The 19170-nt window shown below is 51.2% G+C and overlaps 10 protein-coding genes across 10 annotated transcripts; 6 read left to right on the plus strand and 4 right to left on the minus strand.

Annotated features, from left to right (window-relative positions):
• Nucleotides 1-13: 13 nt before the first annotated feature.
• N7477_000811 (uncharacterized protein) lies at nucleotides 14-769 on the minus strand (the record flags this gene model as incomplete). Its single annotated transcript, XM_056962474.1, has 1 exon — nucleotides 14-769. One exon carries the CDS (start codon nucleotides 767-769, stop codon nucleotides 14-16), a length of 756 nt encoding a protein of 251 aa, XP_056827477.1.
• A 666-nt stretch (nucleotides 770-1435) lies between these two features.
• On the plus strand, nucleotides 1436-2446 carry N7477_000812 (DUF1769 domain-containing protein; the record flags this gene model as incomplete). Its single annotated transcript, XM_056962475.1, has 3 exons — nucleotides 1436-1598; nucleotides 1662-2165; nucleotides 2232-2446. The coding sequence occupies 3 exons, from the start codon at nucleotides 1436-1438 to the stop codon at nucleotides 2444-2446; spliced, it is 882 nt and encodes a 293-aa protein (XP_056827478.1).
• A 145-nt stretch (nucleotides 2447-2591) lies between these two features.
• lysB (homoisocitrate dehydrogenase lysB) lies at nucleotides 2592-3876 on the minus strand (the record flags this gene model as incomplete). The annotated part of the gene is made up of 4 exons (XM_056962476.1): nucleotides 2592-3435; nucleotides 3499-3668; nucleotides 3742-3782; nucleotides 3846-3876. The coding sequence occupies 4 exons, from the start codon at nucleotides 3874-3876 to the stop codon at nucleotides 2592-2594; spliced, it is 1086 nt and encodes a 361-aa protein (XP_056827479.1).
• A 625-nt stretch (nucleotides 3877-4501) lies between these two features.
• N7477_000814 (uncharacterized protein) lies at nucleotides 4502-5477 on the plus strand (the record flags this gene model as incomplete). Its single annotated transcript, XM_056962477.1, has 3 exons — nucleotides 4502-4721; nucleotides 4782-4914; nucleotides 4973-5477. The coding sequence occupies 3 exons, from the start codon at nucleotides 4502-4504 to the stop codon at nucleotides 5475-5477; spliced, it is 858 nt and encodes a 285-aa protein (XP_056827480.1).
• A 101-nt stretch (nucleotides 5478-5578) lies between these two features.
• Nucleotides 5579-7178, minus strand: N7477_000815 (Zn(II)2Cys6 transcription factor; the record flags this gene model as incomplete). Its single annotated transcript, XM_056962478.1, has 4 exons — nucleotides 5579-6241; nucleotides 6311-6448; nucleotides 6515-7072; nucleotides 7122-7178. 4 exons carry the CDS (start codon nucleotides 7176-7178, stop codon nucleotides 5579-5581), a joined length of 1416 nt encoding a protein of 471 aa, XP_056827481.1.
• A 1038-nt stretch (nucleotides 7179-8216) lies between these two features.
• On the plus strand, nucleotides 8217-10370 carry N7477_000816 (uncharacterized protein; the record flags this gene model as incomplete). Its single annotated transcript, XM_056962479.1, has 1 exon — nucleotides 8217-10370. One exon carries the CDS (start codon nucleotides 8217-8219, stop codon nucleotides 10368-10370), a length of 2154 nt encoding a protein of 717 aa, XP_056827482.1.
• Nucleotides 10371-10894: 524 nt separating this feature from the next.
• N7477_000817 (uncharacterized protein) lies at nucleotides 10895-12412 on the minus strand (the record flags this gene model as incomplete). Its single annotated transcript, XM_056962480.1, has 3 exons — nucleotides 10895-11681; nucleotides 11711-12298; nucleotides 12375-12412. 3 exons carry the CDS (start codon nucleotides 12410-12412, stop codon nucleotides 10895-10897), a joined length of 1413 nt encoding a protein of 470 aa, XP_056827483.1.
• A 488-nt stretch (nucleotides 12413-12900) lies between these two features.
• Nucleotides 12901-13401, plus strand: N7477_000818 (mitochondrial 37S ribosomal protein uS8m; the record flags this gene model as incomplete). The annotated part of the gene is made up of 1 exon (XM_056962481.1): nucleotides 12901-13401. The coding sequence occupies one exon, from the start codon at nucleotides 12901-12903 to the stop codon at nucleotides 13399-13401; it is 501 nt and encodes a 166-aa protein (XP_056827484.1).
• A 378-nt stretch (nucleotides 13402-13779) lies between these two features.
• N7477_000819 (uncharacterized protein) lies at nucleotides 13780-14984 on the plus strand (the record flags this gene model as incomplete). The annotated part of the gene is made up of 3 exons (XM_056962482.1): nucleotides 13780-14283; nucleotides 14349-14896; nucleotides 14960-14984. The coding sequence occupies 3 exons, from the start codon at nucleotides 13780-13782 to the stop codon at nucleotides 14982-14984; spliced, it is 1077 nt and encodes a 358-aa protein (XP_056827485.1).
• Nucleotides 14985-16437: 1453 nt separating this feature from the next.
• N7477_000820 (uncharacterized protein) lies at nucleotides 16438-17498 on the plus strand (the record flags this gene model as incomplete). Its single annotated transcript, XM_056962483.1, has 2 exons — nucleotides 16438-16496; nucleotides 16577-17498. 2 exons carry the CDS (start codon nucleotides 16438-16440, stop codon nucleotides 17496-17498), a joined length of 981 nt encoding a protein of 326 aa, XP_056827486.1.
• Between the last annotated feature and the right edge of the window lie 1672 nt (nucleotides 17499-19170).

Genomic DNA, 19170 nt, shown 5'->3' on the forward strand with positions numbered 1-19170 from the left:
CTCTCATAAGAAACTAGACAACAGCGTGCTTCCCATTAGCACCGGTAGAAGCCTCCTCGCTCCAGTCTTTATCATGCCCCGGCTTCGCAAAGGCCGAACCCAGCAACGACAAGGGATTATTGACCCGCATGATCATACAATAAGCCAACGTGGTACCAGCGACCATGATTTCTTCCTGGAAAGCCCGATCATGGGCCTTGGGACCCATGAACTCGATCTTGCCGAGCTTCTTCAGTGCCCATATATTCGCCGTGAACTTGGCCACAGGCAACTGATTCTCGTCGACGCAAATAAAGTCCCACGTCTTGAAGTCACTATCACTCAGCCAGTACATCGTGACAAGCTTGCCATCGTTCGACATGGCCTGGGAGCGGTGCGTGTACTCGGTGTGCCAGCGCTTTTGTGCGACTAACTTATCAGAGCGGCCATGAACTTCGTAGTCGGCGTCGATGCGGACATTGCGGATCTTGCCTCGGCCGACAATATCGGAAGTTGTGGTGTGGTCGTCTGAGTCGTCGTCTTGAATATCGCCAGTTTCGTCAGATGTAATTTTGTTCAGCGCGGCTGGACTCGAGACTCGTTTGAATACGAGCTTGAGATGTCCGAGGATACTGTATTTGAGCGCGTATCGTGGTGTGCCGCTGACTGTGTCCCCTTCATATATAAGTGACTTGAATTTCCGCCATGAAAAGTCGATTATGAGAGAAGGGGCCTTGGCAGTCTCGGAACCTTGAGTTTGCATCTGCGAGGTTTGTTGGGAGGGCTCCATGTTTGGCTGTTCCACAGTTACAATTATTCAGTGACTCAGTAAGATCGCGAATGAATATGTGTCTGAAAGATAGCTTTCGCGAACCCCCTCTTATATATGTTCATTTTGGGAGGGTCAACTATATCTGGGGCGCAGTTCTGGGCATCTTTTCCCATCTTTTCCCGCATTGGGGGCCATGTAGCGCCGGGGCCAATCACCGCGACTATGCGGAGCTCAGCCTGGCGATGCCTGATGTCATAGCTATGGCCCCCAAACAAATGGGCGGATTATGCCCGATCCCTATCTTTTACTGAGTATCATGGCTCTGAACTTGACTTAGCTTCGTAGCGAGGAACTGCACAGCATAAAAAAACTCTCTGGGTTGAAAGTGGATCGGTCGAAGCCACGTCGGGATTAAAGTCAATCGGTTGCCTTGGTCATGATGAGAGACCGACGTCAATCGGCAACTAGCTCTAGCGTTCTTTCGTTCCAAGGCTTGATCAAAGCATACACTCTTATCATTTACAATTCTCCTATTGTATCCTACTTCACAAATACCTCCTGACCAACACTTGCAGTTGTAACTGCCATTGGGACCCTGAATTCTCGTCAGCTTATCAGCTCGTTGTGGAACTCGATATCGCTGCTCACCCCACATTGCAGACGAAGAAGCTCTAGGATATCAGGATGGCCGCGTCAAGCAAAGAATCAAAATATCGCATCAAGGTGACAGCGGGACCAGACTACGACCCCGCCACGCACCAGAACGTCCATGTCAACGGTGACACCCTACGGATCGATAACGACCGCGTCACTCTAGACCTCGCCATCCGCATCCAAGACTACAAAGGTACCTGAGATCCCTGTGATAATCGCGCCCACCAAGCAGATAAAAATGACTAACCTGATCCAGGCTACCCCGAGAACTCCCCAACAACAAACCCCTACTTCGAAGACCCGCTCCACACAAACGATCAATACTCCATCTCCATCTCATTCACTCCAAAAGAAGATATCAACGGCAATGATCTTGTATTCGGTAATGACTTTGACAAACCTCTGCGCGATCGTTTACCGATGGGGTTCAACGCGGCCCTACGGCTCGTGAAATGGACACTAGACCCCTCCATCGACGGCGATGCCTATGCCGATAAGCCGTATTTGTACAGTCCTGCCCTAGCCACCTGGAACCAGTTCCGAATCGGAGACAAGGGGCATCGGGATGTGAAAGGGGACTACGTGGTGAAGGAAGGTGCTGATGCGACGGGCGAAGAGGTTCGAAGCCAGCTTCAGATTCCTGAAACACCCGATGGGCGACGCAAGCATTTCCAGACGGAGGCGAATCGCCAGGCGTTTGTGTTTGAGAAGGGGAGGTCTTACTTGGCTGATTTTGGCAATCAGTATCTGTGTTTCAGCGGTAGGTTCATCCAGGCGTGCTTTGTGTTGATCTCGTATGGGATGATTTGCTAATTTGAAAGTTAAGATATATCTGTCAAGTTGCCTGGATTCCACATTCCGGTTGAGGGTATGGTGGATGATGAGCATAATGAGCTCCGATATGTTTTGAAGGACTCAAAGACTGGGACGGTCTACCTCGTGGTCTTGTTTACTTTGCTTCGTAACCCAGCGGAGAGTGAACAAGCCCCATCCTCGGGAGAACCGGTCAATGAGATCGATGAGACCGATGAGGTTGATTAGAAGGCTTGTCTATTTTAGATCGAGCTCACTGCATACAAGATTTAGGATGGTGGATAGATCTTTGATACTCGAACAAGAACTCGGACAATTTTATTTTGCACGCCTAAAGTATTCACACAGACTGGGAGCCATGTACAGTCATTTCTTACAGTCTCTTGAGGACATCGTCGAGGACCTGCTGGGTAGTAGCCTTGCCACCCATGTCGGGGGACAGGAACTTGGCCTCATCCAGGTTACCATCGACGGCAGCGTAGATCTTAGCAGCAGCGTTGGCCTCGCCGAGGAACTCGAGCATCAGAGCAACACTGCGCAGGGTAGCGATGGGGTTGGCAATGCCCTTGCCCTCAATGTCGGGAGCGGAACCGTGGCAAGGCTCACCGATAGCGAAGCCATCACCGACGTTAGCGCTAGGGACCAGACCCAGACTGCCGACCAGGGCAGCGGCACCGTCGGACAGAATGTCACCGTACAGGTTAGGGGCAACGATGACGTCGTAGTACTCGGGCTGGCGGAACAGCTTGTAGACCATTGAGTCAACGATCTGCTCCTCGACGACGATGGAGGAGAACTTCTCGGCGGCGAGGGCGCGGCGCGCGGTCTCACGGAACAGGCCGTCGGTCTGGGACAGGACGTTGGACTTGTGGGTGATGGTCACCATGGGCTCGGTTCGGGTAGAGAGGCCTGGGTTTCCGGCGCGGATCGCTTGACGGCGGAGAGCGATCTCGCCAGCAATGGTGGAAATGCGCGACGAGGCCCGCTCGGAGATGCGCTTGATGGCTTCAGCAACCTTACCCTCGGGGGTCTCACGAGTGGTCTCCTCCTTAACGTAGAGGTCCTCGGTGTTTTCGCGAACGATAACAAGGTCGATGGGTTTGCCATTGCTGCTACCGACGGTGGTCTTGACGGGCCGAACGTTGGCGTACAGGTCGAGCTTCTTGCGCAGGGCGACGATGGGGGAAGAGTACCCGGCGACCTTGGTGCTAGGGGAGCTGAACGATGACAAGAGTCAGTCAAGGAAGCTCGGTGAGCCGTGGTGAGGCTGAGTTAATTACCTGACAGCTCCGAAAAGAGCACCATCACACTCCTTCTTCAGAGTGTCGACGGTCTTGTCGGGCAGAGCGGTACCGGTGCGCTGGAAAGTGTCATAGCCAGCCTCGAGGTCGATGAAGCTGAACTTGAGGTTCAGAGACGAAGGGAGAGCCTCGAGAATACGACGACCAGCCTATATTCCACCTGTCAGTTTCTCGGTCCGAACATTGGGGGTTCGGTCTGCTCGTGCGAGAGCTGCTGCGTACCGGGATGACCTCCCGTCCGATGCCGTCTCCGGGAATAAGACCTATACATATCCAATTAGCCTCAATTCACTCTGACATCCACCAGACAGCTCCTGGGCCCGTACCAATGCGTAGAGTCCGAGCAGCAGCAGCCATTGTGATATTTGTTCGAGGGATGCTTCCTGGCTTTGGGAATTCGCCGTCATCGGAGCTTTACATTTTTGTATCCGGCCACGGATTATTATTGATCCGAGCACCTTCCGGGGTCCGGAGTAAAGCACGTGATCGTTGAGATTTACGACCTAGAGCTTGATGAAACACTATATGGAGTATCCTTTACCCGCACATTGAAAGATTGATTTATGATTTGATATTCCCAGATGAGTCACAAGCAACGAGGAGAATAAATCAGCTGCACGAGGAGGCTCTAGGTACCTTACCCGAAATGGACAGATATCGCGAGCACGACTCCTGAGGCGGATCGAAATGTTATTGGTCCTCACTTGCCTAGGCAGTACTTTGATTCATTGTTTATCCCGTTTCTCGGCGGGGCCGACCCTTCAAGTCGAGGTTTCGCTATGTTGTTTAGGTTTGACACCAAGATACCATTTACGCTAAACCTAAAGTGGTCATTAACCGCGATGTATATCCCATCGATCTATGCTAGTTCAATATTCACGAGTAAAGCAAACGACCATGCATCGCGAGTATTTAAGAAATGTAGCTTCTACTCTTGTGTTCAATGAACACCTGGTCTTCATTATCATCACTAAAAGCCACCATGACAGATTCAGTCATGTCGCGGGGCGTTGATGCTCTGATCTCTTCTGGCAGAAGGAACATAGCCATAGCAGAGATCGTCCTCTTTACTATAATCCATCTGACTCAAGTTCCTCTACGATATATGCAGGAATGGCGTTACTGGCACCATAATAAGAGACAGAGTCCTGGGCGCAGCTTCTTCTACTCTTGGTGGAGCATGGTTGGCATTCTAGCTCAAGGTAAAGTGGACAGTCCCACGAAATAATTGAGAACAGGACTAAATATAAATGAATTTTCAGTCCGCATTGCAAGCTCTGCTATGATTCTCTCAACTTCTCAGCCCAACCAATCCATGCTTGTTGCTGAGTCTGCCATGCAGAATGTTGGCCTTTCGCCTCTTTTATTCGAAGTTAGCCTTGTTCTTTTGGCATGGTATGGAACCCCATTTGATCCTTGCGACCCCCAAAACTGATTTCGTTCTTCGGCGCAGTGGTCAGTCTGGAGAACTTGGGCCCAATAAATCGAAGTATCCAAAGTCATGGAGGTTCGCTCTGCATGGCTTTCGATTCCCCATCGCCATCGCCATTGTGCTCGTTATCGTGAGTGAAATCATCGAGGTATCCACTTTAGGGGAAGCAGGATCTGTTCTGCTCGTTGTCACTTTCGCTTTTGTGTGCGGGTTGGTTGCTTGGCTGGCGGTAAAAACTCGCTCGACTCTCCCGGTGGAAGGTCATCGCGGAGTTCTGCTGGTTTTGCTCGCACTCCCATTCCTCTTGATCCATATTGTTTACTTCCTGCTATTGGAATATGGACCTTCTCAATTCAACCCTTTCACAGGTGGTATCGGCGCCCTGGCTGGCATGGGCTTGTTGATGGAGATATTTGTCGTCATAGTGCTTCTGACAGCTCGTGCCGTGGCGATGCCCGTCTGGCCAGCCGATGTGAAGCGAAATATCGAGTCTGGTGGTGCTGGTGCCGAAGGGCCGGAAGATTGATTCGATTGTCTGATCGGGACTTGATGATAGGGGTGACCGTTCAAGAGGGCTGAGGGGATTTTTTTTTGAATTTGGAAGTTAATCTTGATCTTTGTGAATCATCACTTAATAGCCTCGTAATTCTCTGGTCGAGCGGCGGCGTATACCTTCGAGAATGATTCCAGCCGTGTCAGGATCCATGATCTTGTGAGGGGACCACTGACTTCATACGCCACCCGCAAGGGAAATCCCAGTCGGAACGGGCCAAGAACGCCAACGCCACTATATTCGACCGATTTGCAAATTTGATCGCAAAAGTAAATTACCATGGACTCGTGAGGGCCGGCATGGCCAAATGTCTTGAGGACCTCATGTATGATCGCCATGTATGCGAAGTACCCGCAATATATTGTGGCGTGAAGCATCTCCTCATACACCAAGATGGCAGGATATACCTCATCTTCTGTAGAGGAGGGTGTCTCGACTGGGGGCGGGGCGATTTGGGAGTACTGCTCATACCAGACAGCCAACTTGCTTTGCATGTCAAGGGCTTGTGTGAGAGTGGCTAAAATAGTCCGTTGAGCCTTGGGAGTCGACAAGTCTACCTCTTTCAAGCTGTAGAACATGTGAACGAGGCTAGGTGCGTAAGTGAAATAAGCGACGAATTGTTCGATGCTGTTATGAAGGTCGATCTGCATATCTGATGTGTATTGTTGCTGCATCATATGGTGCCATTCCTCGGAGGCCAGGAAGCATTGCTCTCCAGAGAACATCGAATGCATAACCTATCGGTATGTTAGTGAGACGAATTCAAGTACTTCCAAAGCACTCAAGCTTTAATCCAAACAACATACTACTAGTCCACGAGAGGCCTTGAGTAATGTAATGTCGAGCTGATTGCGATATCGGTCAGGACCCCTGATTTTGATCAACTGGCCGAGCCCCTTAGCGTGCTTCATCCAAGACTCGGGGTTTTCATTATCTGTAAAGAGCTGCAGTGTATTTATAACTCAGCACGTCATTTGGTTTCAAGGAATAGAGATGATTACTAGACTTACCTCGTATATGCATAACAGCACAACCGCACAAAATATGTATGTTGAAAAGCATTCTGAAGGACTTGTCAAAGCCTTACGAAGCCGATGTAGGGCTTCTCCATAAGCAGATCTGGCGTAGACAATCATCTGCTCATCTTGAAAGGCTTTTCCGTAATGATGCGCGACAAAAGACTTGATTGTTGCATCCAACGTCTGGTTAAGGCCGTAGATAGACGGAAGGAAGCCAAACCAATGGATAATTTGATTCTGGTTGGATGATACAGGCTGAGAGAAGTCTACAATCAGAGAACCCAATAATTGCAAGACATTCAAGTCGGCAGATATGAGTGTAGATGGTCTCTCTGTCAGAAGTACCTCTTGGATTGAGGATGGGCAGTCGCTTCCTATGGTTGGACTGGCAGTTCCCGAGCCCTTTCCATGAGTGCTGTCACTGCCATGCAGACGCACTCGCCGACTCCGGTAGGGCTTACCGGCAACAAATTTCAATTCTCTCTTGTACCCTGGACATGGCTTGCCATACTTTTCGCATTTGACACAACCAGGGGCTCTTTCGTCACACTGGCGCTGTCAGAATCACGTCTCTTCATCTAGATCGCAACAAACCTACTTTAACTCGGCGCTTCACACAGGTGGAGCATCCACTACTTCGAGGCACACCGACCATCTTCAATCATTCATCAGCATGATCTTTGTCAAAAACATGTGATGTCGTATAAAGACTGAAAGCCCCCTCCAACTCGCGCTTGCTGACATAAGATCGGCGATTAGTTGAGCCGCGCCGTTTGGTGTCGACAGCTGCGCGGCATTTCCGATGCAGCTTTGCAAGTGCATATACAGTATATAGCCTTTGTGATCAACCTGCATAGATGAGCTAGGACAATTTGCACCATGTATTAAACATTCTTTGATGACAGCTAGGATGCCACGGGTAGCTACGGGTAGAGCACTGACGCCGGACCCCACAGCGTGACGGTATCGAACACAGCATAGTGGGGGGACATGTATCGACCCCTTTCCAATGTTAAGCCCCTAAGCACTAGCTCAGCTTCTAGAACATTTCTGTTTAATGACTAGAGGATAGGTAGAGGGAATAAAGTCCAGAACTAGGGTTCTGCGACGCATATGAGATACGTGACTCGATCGGCTCCCGGACCATGGAATTGAATCTGATCGAAGTTTGGATCGCCGATCTGCGTATTTACATGCAGCCTGAGGCCCGGGTCTTATGCAAGGAGTTTCCTATAAAAGGGGCCCCTTTGAACTGTACAACGGTATAGTAGAACAAATAGACAGCGAAGGCGAAGATGAGCAGGAGTTCAGGGGAAAAGGCCAGGTCAGAGATCACCAATCCACTGTTAGAGACAGATGGAGACCCCGTCATTTGTCCCCCTGAAATATAGGGGGGATCCGGTGTAAATGTTACAATTATTGTATGCAGCTGTTTCACTCCATTGGAGGCGCTAACTCATCACTAGCGTCTTAAGTTTCCTGATCGACCCTTCTACACGCCTCCTTCCTTTCTTCGATGCTCGTTTCAAAACACCGTGTTCAGTTGTTTCTCTCAAACGCGAGGGATTCTATCCTCTCCATCTGCCCCGTCTCAATTGTACCTTCGCGCCCCTATGCGCTCGACGCGTCCCCGAACCCTTCTATTACACCACCCCTGACCGCTTGAGCCCTACTCGGTGATCGTCTGCGAAACATGTCAGACAATGCCCACCCTGGAGTCCGGAGCCTGCTGGCCAAGTTTGAGAACGGCGAGAGTCCCATTGTCTCCCCAGAGTCGCGTGGCAGGTCTCCAGTCAGCTCCGCTACCCCGGGATCAACGAGACCGCTCTCCAAGGTCCGTGCTAGCTTCGTTACCGTTGACGGAGTCATTCAATCGAACCCCGGTTCGCCGTTGAGGAAGACAAGCGGGCGCAGTGATAGTTCTGGCATGTTTGGCCCGCAGATCAATGCGGACGAGGTTGAGGCACGCCGGCAGAATGTGATCTCTCCAACTCCCGCTGGCAATGTCGCCAAATCCCAGACCGGCGTCCTTGATCAAGCTGTCCTCGAACTCGAGCCAAAGGAAGCTCTAGCAATGACTACCGAACACAACGTGGATATTTCAAAGGCGAAAAGTCGTACAGACACCGCTGCCCCGCCCAAGGAGCCGACACCTGTAAAGAAAGACGAGACTCCGTCAACCGCAACAAAGCCTATTGGCTCTGGAGCTTCTACCGAGAAACCAGCTCAAAAGACACTCACCAAACGGCCCTCCAACATCCACGCTGCTAAGGCTAATGCGACGAGCAAGCCGGCGACTACTTCCTCCAAATCACCTACCAGCAACGCGTCTGCTAAGCCTTCGGCTCGCGAGGTGGCCAAGGAGCGATCCGATGCTCTCGCTCGCAAGCCGAGTCGCGTCTCCATGACTCCAGCAGCAAGGACCGCTACCCGGACGATCCGAGGCGCAACTCCCTCTCAGGAATCCCACAAGACCTCTCCCATAAACTTCCAGGGGGGCAAGCCTCGCACACGATCCCCTACCCGGTCTGTTCGACTACCCGCTTCAGCAACCGCGCCGACACAATCATCCTCAGCCAGATTAGGATCTCAGGGTCCATCGGCCCCAACTACGCGAGCTAGCAACACTACTTCGACCTTGACACGAAAGCCTTCCACACTCAAGAGCGCTCCTGGCTCAAGTCAAACACGGACGACCAACGGCACCACTGGAAGCGTGCGTCGCCAGTCTTCTCGTCCTTCTCTTCCCGCACAGTCGACTCAAGACCGGCCAAGCTCTCGCGCCAGTGAAGCTGGCGCCAAGCCTGCCGACGGGTTCCTCGCTCGCATGATGCGACCTACCGAGAGCTCTAGGAGCAAGCTACATGACCGACCTGAAACCAGAGCTCCTGCTAAGAGTAACACTGTGACGTCTAAGGCGCCTAGGATGTCAATAGGAAAAGCCTCGGAGCGCAGCACATCCCAGGTCAAGGCCAAAGCTGCTCCTCTGCAACCCCAAAATGATAAATCTCAGGCTTCCAACAAGGACACCCAGCCTCCAGTGGAACATACTAAGCCTCTCCAAAGCGAGGAGAGCGAGAAGGAGAACACCAAGAAATCTGTATCGACGATCCCAGAAGAGCCTTCCGTGGAAGAGCCCAAGAAATTTGTTGCTGAGCAATTGAAGCCTGAAGTCCCTGCTGCTTTGGTCAAGCAAGAACATGCGTCCAAGCCGATTGAGGCAGCGAAGACTGAAGAAGCCTCTGAGAACACCTCTGAGGCTGTCGTTGAGTCGGCTGAGCCAGCTACCGAGGAAGCTTCCACTGAGATGCCTCCCGTGACTGCGACCGAGACTGTCACTAACGATGCCCCCAAGACCTTATCTCAGCCCGCTGTTGAGGTAGCTTCAGTTGAAGCCGCCTTTGAGTCCAAAGAGCAAGCCCCTCAGGAGGCCCCTGTGGTTCCAGATGTAAAGATGGTTGAGACTGTCTCAGCGGAGGTCTTCACGCAATCCAACGATGTGATGGACTCCGAGGCCCAGATTAAGCAGCCCAAGGAAGAGACTCAGGAGGTGGTGGTCGAGAATGCTGTTGACGAGCCCCCAGCTGTTGAGCACGAGACGCTTAAGTCGCATCCACTTCCAGAAGTTCCCCAGTCTTCTGAGGTCACGGCAAAGGCCTCTGAGGAAGTTATTCCCAAATTGACGGAAGAGACTCTTCCCTCCGAGGCTATCGCCGATGAGGACGTCTTCGACATGTCTAAGGACACCCCTGCCCCTAAGTCCTCTGCCGAGGCAAAGGAACCAGCTACCAAGCAGGCCATGTCGGACACCGTTGACATCGACTTCGCCAGCCTGAATCTGAGCTGAACTAGCCAAGAATGGTACTCGGCATAATTGGGTTTTTGTTCACACTTTTCATTTTCTTCTGTGTTTATTCACTTGGCTGTTTCACTTCACGGAGCTCTGCTTCACTACCCCTCGGCAGAACATTGCGAGGTCTCTTTTCGAGCGTCTTTTACATTCTCATGGAAAAGGATGCTTATTATCCAAGCTTCTAGCCTGGCAACTTTTTGTCTGTTAGTTGCATATTTCAACTTTATTTTGTGAGCATGGGGTTATTGAGCGATTATGTGCATTCTTCAGGTTCAGGATATTACATCATTTTGTCATTTACTTTTATGAGAACTTCGTTTGGAAGACAATGCTAGTTTCTCAAGTTTGTGAATTTATTTTTCTTGTAGACTTAGGTTTGGGTAGACGTACAATGCATGAGACATAGAGTATGGCCTTGCTATCAATCGATGCTGTCCAGCAGCTGCAATTGCTAAATGATAAAAGCGCATTGCAACAGAGCTATAACAAACCTGCAAACCGATTTCCAGCACTTCATATTACAGTTTTTTCTCCAGCTTCTTCAAAAATCTATTCACTCCACTTTCCAACTTTGCCGCGTTATCCTCCAATTTCCTCGGCCGCTGCCCCGGCGCTTTCATAGCCCGTGCCGCATATTTTTGGCCATGTGAGCCTGCTTCGGCCTCAGTAGGTCTGTATACCTGACTATGGATATCATATTCAGAGACACTAGGTGTGTGACTTGCTGCGGAATGATTATACGAGTAGTTCGAGTACCCGCCAATCGGGACTTGCTGAGGAGGTGACTGCGGAGATCCGTATGCCTGCTGTGCATACAGATGAGCATTTGGATCTTGGGACGGCGGACCAAAAGACATTGCGCCCGGCGAGCCGGGCCATGCTTGTCCACTTTGATAGGCTTGACTGTAAGATGGGAGACCGGGGCTTGGGAGAGTTTGTTGGAGGGGGAATGTGGCTGATCTTGGGAGGCCAGCGCTTGGTGGAGGAGATGCATAGCCTGTTGGAGCCATGGTTGATGCACTCGGGTATGGTAATCCGGGCGTTGAGCTTGGTGGGGATCCAAATGATGGTACTTCTCCGACTTGCTGTGGGGGTGTATAGGGGATGCCATGGTCTGCAGCGACGGCTGCCATTAGACCGGTGCCCTCGGTCCCGTCTTCTGGTGGTGGAGTCTTCTCGCGATGCTTGATCGGCTCTGGTGCTGCTGGGGCGGCCGGATTGTAGGGCAGAGGTGCAGAATTCTCTGGCTCTTTCCTTGCCTCGAGAGTCAGGCCAATATTTGCCTGTTGTTCGGCCGGTGGGCCGCTAGGAGGAGGGGTGGGAAGCTCATGGACTGCGGGGTACACTGCGAAGCCGGTGCTGAAACAGGCACAAAATCAGATCGAGAGTTGCGAGTCTGTCCGTTCTGATATGCCGGATCTGAGACGGCTACGTTCTCCAGTTGCTGTACCACCGAACTCATCGGCTGGTCTGATTGTGGAATAGTGTTGGCGCGATTCGTCTCGACCTGCGAAGCTTCGAGTACGTAGCTGACTGCATCTAAGAACTGATTTGCATCGTCCAATGTCCAGAAATAAATATCCAAGGTATGAAGACGCAGCAGGCTATGGCGTTCATTGCGAGGGTCTCCGCTTGGCAGACGCCATTCGTACTGAGATGTATGCTGTAGTTGAGGGGCGTTACTAACTCCATCAACAGTTAAGGTGCATAAGGTCGGGAATTGAGTAGAGTGTTGGATATGTACACTGTGCAAATCGCCATGGAATGCATCTTGCTCCGGTGTTCCTGGATTATTGGCAATCTCGACTCGCGCTTTGTTTTGAGAGGCATCCTGGTAGATATACAAGTAGGAACCTTTATCAAAACGGTGATGGAGAGGCTTTCGAGTTGGCGCCGCGAAATAGTAATGAATGTCTGCAAAACTATAGCAGTTGCAAAGTCAGGCTCCATGTATTCGAGAAAGCGATCATCTGTGGGGAATATTTTAGCATTACTTACACTGTCAAAAGACGCTCCTCGCCCGGTAGCGGCGGCATGGCTGTCCGTGAATATGAGGAAAGGGAAGATGCAAAAGAGAAAGAGGGGACTCACAATAGCTTTATAGCTGCGTGGCGGGGTCTCATCACGTTAGCCTGTGAGACAAGCCCTCGAGCCGCCGAACAGACGCGTATAGTGTGATGTGACAGAAGTATCGAGTACTTGGCTATCACATATGCTAGCTACAGTGGAGCCAGGTACAAGTGACTTTTCCTCTTTGGGCATACTCTGTGTTATGCCCGGAATTACCTTTTGTCCGAAAATTTCTCCCCCGACCTTGGCCTCGCGATCACTAGTAGCGGATTACCACCTCTTTACGCGGACTTGAGCTATTGCTCTTACCCTTTCTTGAAGATTCTGAAAATTCACCTCGCGTGAGACTTCTTTTCCTTCCGCCTATAACCACCGACTGCCTGACGAGACTCCGCAACTTTTCTCCTTCCTACGGTCTCTCCCGAAGGGCCAATCCTCGCAGCGACTGATCACCATGTCTCTCGTTAACCTCGCCTCGGTGTGCGCGCACTTGAACAACGCCACCAAGGCTCGTCTTGGCCTCACCTCCATCCCCAACACCAAGATGCACCTGGCTCTGTGCCAGGCTCTTCAGAACTCTGGCTACCTCTCCACTGTTGTCCGCGGAGGCCCGACTCCTCCGCCTGCGCACCCAATCCTCGGCTTCCCAACCGCCAACGACGTTGAGCCTATCACCCGTGAGAACGTTGCGTCAAGGCGTCTCTGGCTAGGCTTGAAATACTGGCAGAACGAGTCTGTCCTGGGGAAGGTTCAGCTGGTCAGCAAGCCGACACGGCGAGTCCGGGTCACTGTTGAGGACTTGCGAAAGATCGTCCGCGGCCAAGAGTCTAATTACGTGGCTGGCCTCCGCTCCCCTGGTGAGAGTCTCTACATCTCTACAGATCGGGGAATCATGGAGGCTCGCGAGTGCGTGGAGAAGAAGATTGGCGGCCAGGCCTTGGTCCGTGTCAAATAAGCTTGGAGGCATTGGGTCTTTTTGGTTTGCATTTACGCTGGAGTTTTGTAGGTTCGTCGCAGCGGGATCTCCTCTTGAGATTCATTTGTTTCCTGCGACTGGGATCATATGCCTCGGTCGAGGATCTGTATATTAGATGCTTGGGTGTATCTTATTTCCTGGTCGCCCATCCCAAGGCGACGTGTATAGATTACGACTTCAAAAACATGTTCAGATGCTCCTTTCAACCAGTCTTTCACTTTGTGGTGTACGAATCTGGTATACGTAGCACCAAGTCGCGCGAATGGCCAATCCCTGGTTTGCCGCCCTTTAGCTCCCGCATGGTTGGAATGAATCACAGCGGTCTTCACCTCTCCATGAACAACTACCAATCCCACAATGGCCGAGGTCGTGGCGTCCAAGAGAATCCTGATTTCTGGAGGCACCGGTTTTGTCGGCTCCGCTATTATACGCGCCCTCATAGAGAAGCATCCTGGTTGCGCTATCACCGTCATCGATCGCAGTCCCCCACGGTCTCAGTTTGACCTTCCTGGAAAAGTGGACTACATGCAAGTCGATATCACCAATGCACACGAAGTCGGCAAGGCATTCTTGGCTGTCAAGCCCGATGTGGCCATTCATACTGCGGGGATTGTACCGGGTCTGGCAGATCGGTTCAGCCGAAAACTGGAGCGCGAAGTGTGGCAGACCAATGTTGAAGGCACTCGGAATATGCTGAGTGCTGCCGTGGAAAATGAGACCGAGGCTTTTATCTATACCAGCACTTGCTGCGTAACGACTGATGACCTACGTATGCCCTATCCCAATATCAATGAGCGTTGGCCAACATCGCCAAAGTCTCTCATTTATGGCGAGTCTAAGGTCACTTCCGTCCTTTCCTATGTTCTTGCCGTTCTTTTTCTTGGCGCTTGCAGGGTAAAGTAGGGGAATGCTAACTTGAAACGCAGGCTGCAGCGGAGGCGCTTGTCCTGGAGGCGTCCAGCAACATGATGGCCACCTGCGCCCTTCGGCCATCAGTGCTGTTTGGACCGGGTGACTACCAGCTAGTACCAGCCATTCATGCATGCATACACAAGTATGAGACACCATTCCTTATTGGAGATGGCTTCAATCTGTGGGACGTCACCCATGTGAGTAATGTTGCAGATGCTCATGTCCTCGCTGTGGAGAACTTGGTCACTTCTCGCACGGCTGCAGGAGAAGCATTTTTTATCCAAAACAATGAGCCGATCACTTTTCGTGATTTCTGCCTCGCAATATGGGCTCACTTCGGTCATGTTCCACCATTCGAGTTCCGGATTCCAGAGGGGCTGGCCTATTTGGCGGGATTGGCGTGTGAGATGACGAGCTGGGTGACCGGGACTACCACCACCTTAAGCCGCGGCAGTGTTCGAGATGCGTGTGCCGTCAGATATGCGAGCGGAGATAAAGCCAAGGCAGTCCTAGGTACGAAGCTCGCATCGGTCTCGAAGAGGGTCTTCGGCAGAGCTGCGAGGTATGCAAAGATTGTACGCGCTGGCCTCAGGACTTCAATGGACAGCTCACATGAAATGCACAGGAATATGCCCGCCGTATCGGCGTAGAACTACCGGACCGAGGGCGATGACTGGCAGATCATCAAAATGTCATCGAGATAAACTTTCCGACCCCTAGCAATGGCTGAGCAATGATACCCTGCACATACACCCGATCATTAAGGGCTTTTTCGACAGGGGCAACGCCCCCTCATACTCTACAATCTATCTAATAATTTGCCACCTGCCCCCAACTTCGATACATGTCTGGACATAGGGCCTGCGGAGAATGTAAGACATTGGGCCATCCATTGGGCTGCAAGTCTATCCCAGATTGGATCTCCCGTCAGCTCTCCACTGCGTAGCGTGGAGACTGGTCGATCGTGACCAAGATACTGTATAGAGATGGTCCATGCGCTGATTGGGCCACAACGGCTTTGCATGCCCAATCACGCGCCAGGGTGAACTCGAAGGAGTCCAAAGCCGCGTCTGAAGACTGGTTATCGCGGGATTCCGTACTTCGCCTCCACCGTTAGGCGCAACTCTCCAGCTCTTATTGTGTGCAGATCCTTCCTGGCACATTCACGTCACCGGCCAACTAGAAGACCGAGCTGGCTCCCGTTCACCCGTTCATGCCCTTCTACCCAACTGATGCCTAAACCCATTTGCCTACATCGTGATTGTCGCACCAGGATTCAGTGGCGTCGCGTACCAATGGTCCTGGCCAGCTTTTGGTCCGTGAAGATCAAACCACAGAATAGTAAACCCACCCTGTTCTCGATCGAGGTGGGTACTCTGACCCCCTAACATCCTAGAGCCGCTCCGGCGGTATTCTAGCCACGTCAAATCAGTGCACCTTTGCGGAGCAGACTCGAACGTGATCGATCGAGATCACCTCATAAATGCACCCATTTTGTGGCACAAGAGAGCCGGGGTGACTCCTTGTATGTATTGTACGATTGGCTCATACCCAAGAGCATCGCCTAATCCCACCCACCGCATCATTTGCCCATAACATCTCCACTCCTGGTCTTTGAAAGCTTCTAGCGCGGCTCTCCCTCCACTTATGGAATTGGATTAGCCCCGATGATTCCAGAAAAGGGCGTCAGGCACAATTCCAGGTGTCCTCAAGCCGGGTTCTCCTGGTCATGTATTACCTTGGCCTTGACCACCCAGCGCTTCTTAACGGCCGTGGATTCGCCCAACGACACTCTTGAACGGATTTCTTCTTCACCCCTATTCCTAGAATCACTTCCTTCTTTCCTGCTTTTGATATTTCTTGTGTACTGCCGCTAGTTTATATCTTGTCTTCATGGTACCTCCTCCTTTGACTGTTCCAGCGAGTCTCCAATCGCTCTCCGCGACGCCATACAGTTTCGGACCTCGAGCAAGCTCTGTCAGCACTAAGTTGGATATTTTGTCTCGCCCTAGGTCAGCACCAAACCGCATCGCCTCCTTTCCATCTTTTCCACCGCATGGTTTTTCTCCTTGGTCCTCTCGGCTCACACCTCCTAACAGCACAATGGCCCAGCACGCTATGTATGCAACACCGGGAAACACTCCCATAATCCACCGGCAAAGGTATTTCCATACCATGTATTGGCTTTTTCTCCCCACCTTCCCAAATCCGACGAAAACGATGCTACGTTACTCCTGCTAAGCGGCCAAAGGGCACCGTCAGCTCCTCGGGCATATGGCCTTGATGAGAATCGCCAACTTTTACTGGGCTCAATAGATTTTGAACCCCGACACCACTACCATGGGCTTTCGTCTCCTCTGGACAACCATGGACCTATGATGAACCAGCCTCTGGGCCGGTTATCCTACCCTCCAGCTGGCCAACCAATGTCCCACGTCCCCGTGTACCCGGAATGGAACCGCCCCCAGATTCCCAGGGAGCAACTTCGACATGATGTTAGGCCATTCAATCCCGCGGAAAGCCCGGAATACATCGTGGAAAGAAACAGCCGGCGCGCTGCCGATATAACCCGCGGAAGCCCACAATACGTTTCCCAGAGACGGACTTCCAACAGGGACGAGTTTGATGGACCTCATCAGATTCTGGATCCACCTGCGTCACGGAGCCTCTCATCTCGAGAGGAGGAGCTGCCCCAGCTCCCTACTAATCTTGACGCCTCTGAACAAGACAAAATCCTACACCAAGTTAATGACCGTCTCTCCCAGTGTGGCTATGATTTCATTGCCAGATATCAATTTCCCATCCCTCTGGAACAGGATAAAAGGCCAGTTCAGGTTCCATCGGACAGGGAGTGGAACGAGTGGGTGCACCTCTTAAAGAGGCTAGCAACTCGCCGCCGCATCCCTCGTCACGCACTGCATAATGGCCAGATCAAACAGTTGATTACTGTCCTGGAAAATTCCCTGGAAATGCGTCACGCTGCCAAGCACAGCTCCCGGCCAGTCAAGGATGATCGTAATGTGCTCCAGCTCATTTCCGCAGGAACGCAAGTCGCGAAAATCCTCAAGGACTCTGACGCAATGCAGTTCTTTGACCGTCTTTATGTTGACACCGAGAAACTGATCAATGAGCGACGCCGCCGCGTCAGATTCGCGAATACCTGAACACTACCCTAAGTATATGGCCATTTCCCAGTGAAGAAGCCCATTTGACGAACTTTACTTCCGTGGATAATGACCCCCCCTGATCCATCCTGGGTTCCATTGCTTTTCCGTGCCGCGTTGGTGAACCCCGTGGGACTTGACCTCGCCACTTGGACCACCGCGGTGGATTGATTGCACCCCCCCTCCCCTGATCTTATGAACGACGGAATTTTGAATGCTAGCCCAGGACTCACCAGTAGCACTTCAGATGCTCGTCATCACGGATTCAAGCCACGAAGGGTCTTTTGCTAGATGTACTACTGCTTTCGATGATGGAAGTACTGCACAAGCTACATTCTTTGAGCGCTTTTCTCCTTTGTTTGAGGTGGCAGCGTTTGAGATTTCTCTTTTATGTAGCTCTCGATGAAGACCCAAAGACGTATAACCACCTAACGAAATGGTGTTTGATGCGTTGTGTCTTTTTTTTTTTTTTTTGGCTTCCATATTGTGTTTTCTTGCTTTCTAAATTTGTTTCTTGTCGACTCGGTGGCTGTCTCATATCAAAAATTTTGTTACTTACTCATTCTAGCTTTCATGTATCAGCTTGACGGTTGAGTGGCTGGGATAATGTTTTATCAATGATGTATGGAATAGCGCCAGCCTTCAATGTTTAAGGCGGCCAACGAATTGCAGTGATTGTTTTGACCGTTTCTGACTGATAATTTTTGCCTCTGCAGAGCGTTTCTCGGACGAACGATTTAGATTGACGGGTTCGGGTTATTGAAGAAAAACGAGCGCACGCCTATCATGTCTGCCCAACAGAGTAGTTGTCGCCCAATCTCGCAGAGATGAATATGAGTGGAAGTTCTATAGACCGAGAATCACCTACAGCGGAGCGTCGTCAGTCCATCAATGAAAGGATCAACTCCGAGGGTGGAAAAATACCCCAATTCCCCGTATTATTCGCGTCTATACTAGCCGAACAATTTTGGCCTTACGCTTTCAAAGTCCACACAGGTCTTTCAGGCTACGTTGGGGGCACTAGGTGGGTGATTTGAGGCGCTGGGCCTGCTAACTCGCTTCAGAGAGCCCAGGAGGGCGTCAAATATTCATTTGTTTCCGGAAAGTTATCTATGCTGACGGTCATGTTTTTCACTCGTTAAACTCAAGAGATGAAGAGCACAGTGGCGCTCTATTGTGATCAACCGATATGGAAGATGGCAGCTGGATCTCGATCCGCAAGCCCTGGCATTACATGATGGGCGACTATCCATGCCAATGCGCGCGGAATTCGTGCTATTTCTGCACGAGTGCTCCACTGTGCTGCGTCGAAATTAAATTTTCAATCTACTTTTGTCGAGATTTAATTCGAAACGCTCCCTTCCTCTATCACGTCTGTCACTTACGGGATGCGACATATTGGAATTTCATGCTCAATTCGCAATGCTGATCCGCAAGACTGGCACTTTCCGCGTTCGAGTCATTGCCGGTCTACTGTTATCTGTAGATGCCGTGTGACTGCAGACATTCGTAGAGAAGATCGCTTTCACTCAAGAGCAGGCAGTGACTCCATCAAAGAATTCCAAAAGAAAAAAAAGAAAAAAAAAAAGGTATTCAGATCACAAAGCACATCTCAAGTGGTTTGTCTGCTCTGTAGAGAGCAGACGAAAAAGGAAAAAAATTTGACAAGAGT

This window comes from Penicillium maclennaniae, assembly GCF_028827695.1.
Source record: "Penicillium maclennaniae strain IBT 15551 chromosome Unknown utg000001l:1.0-3280838.0:1.0-3283122.0, whole genome shotgun sequence".
Lineage (NCBI taxonomy): Eukaryota > Fungi > Ascomycota > Eurotiomycetes > Eurotiales > Aspergillaceae > Penicillium > Penicillium maclennaniae.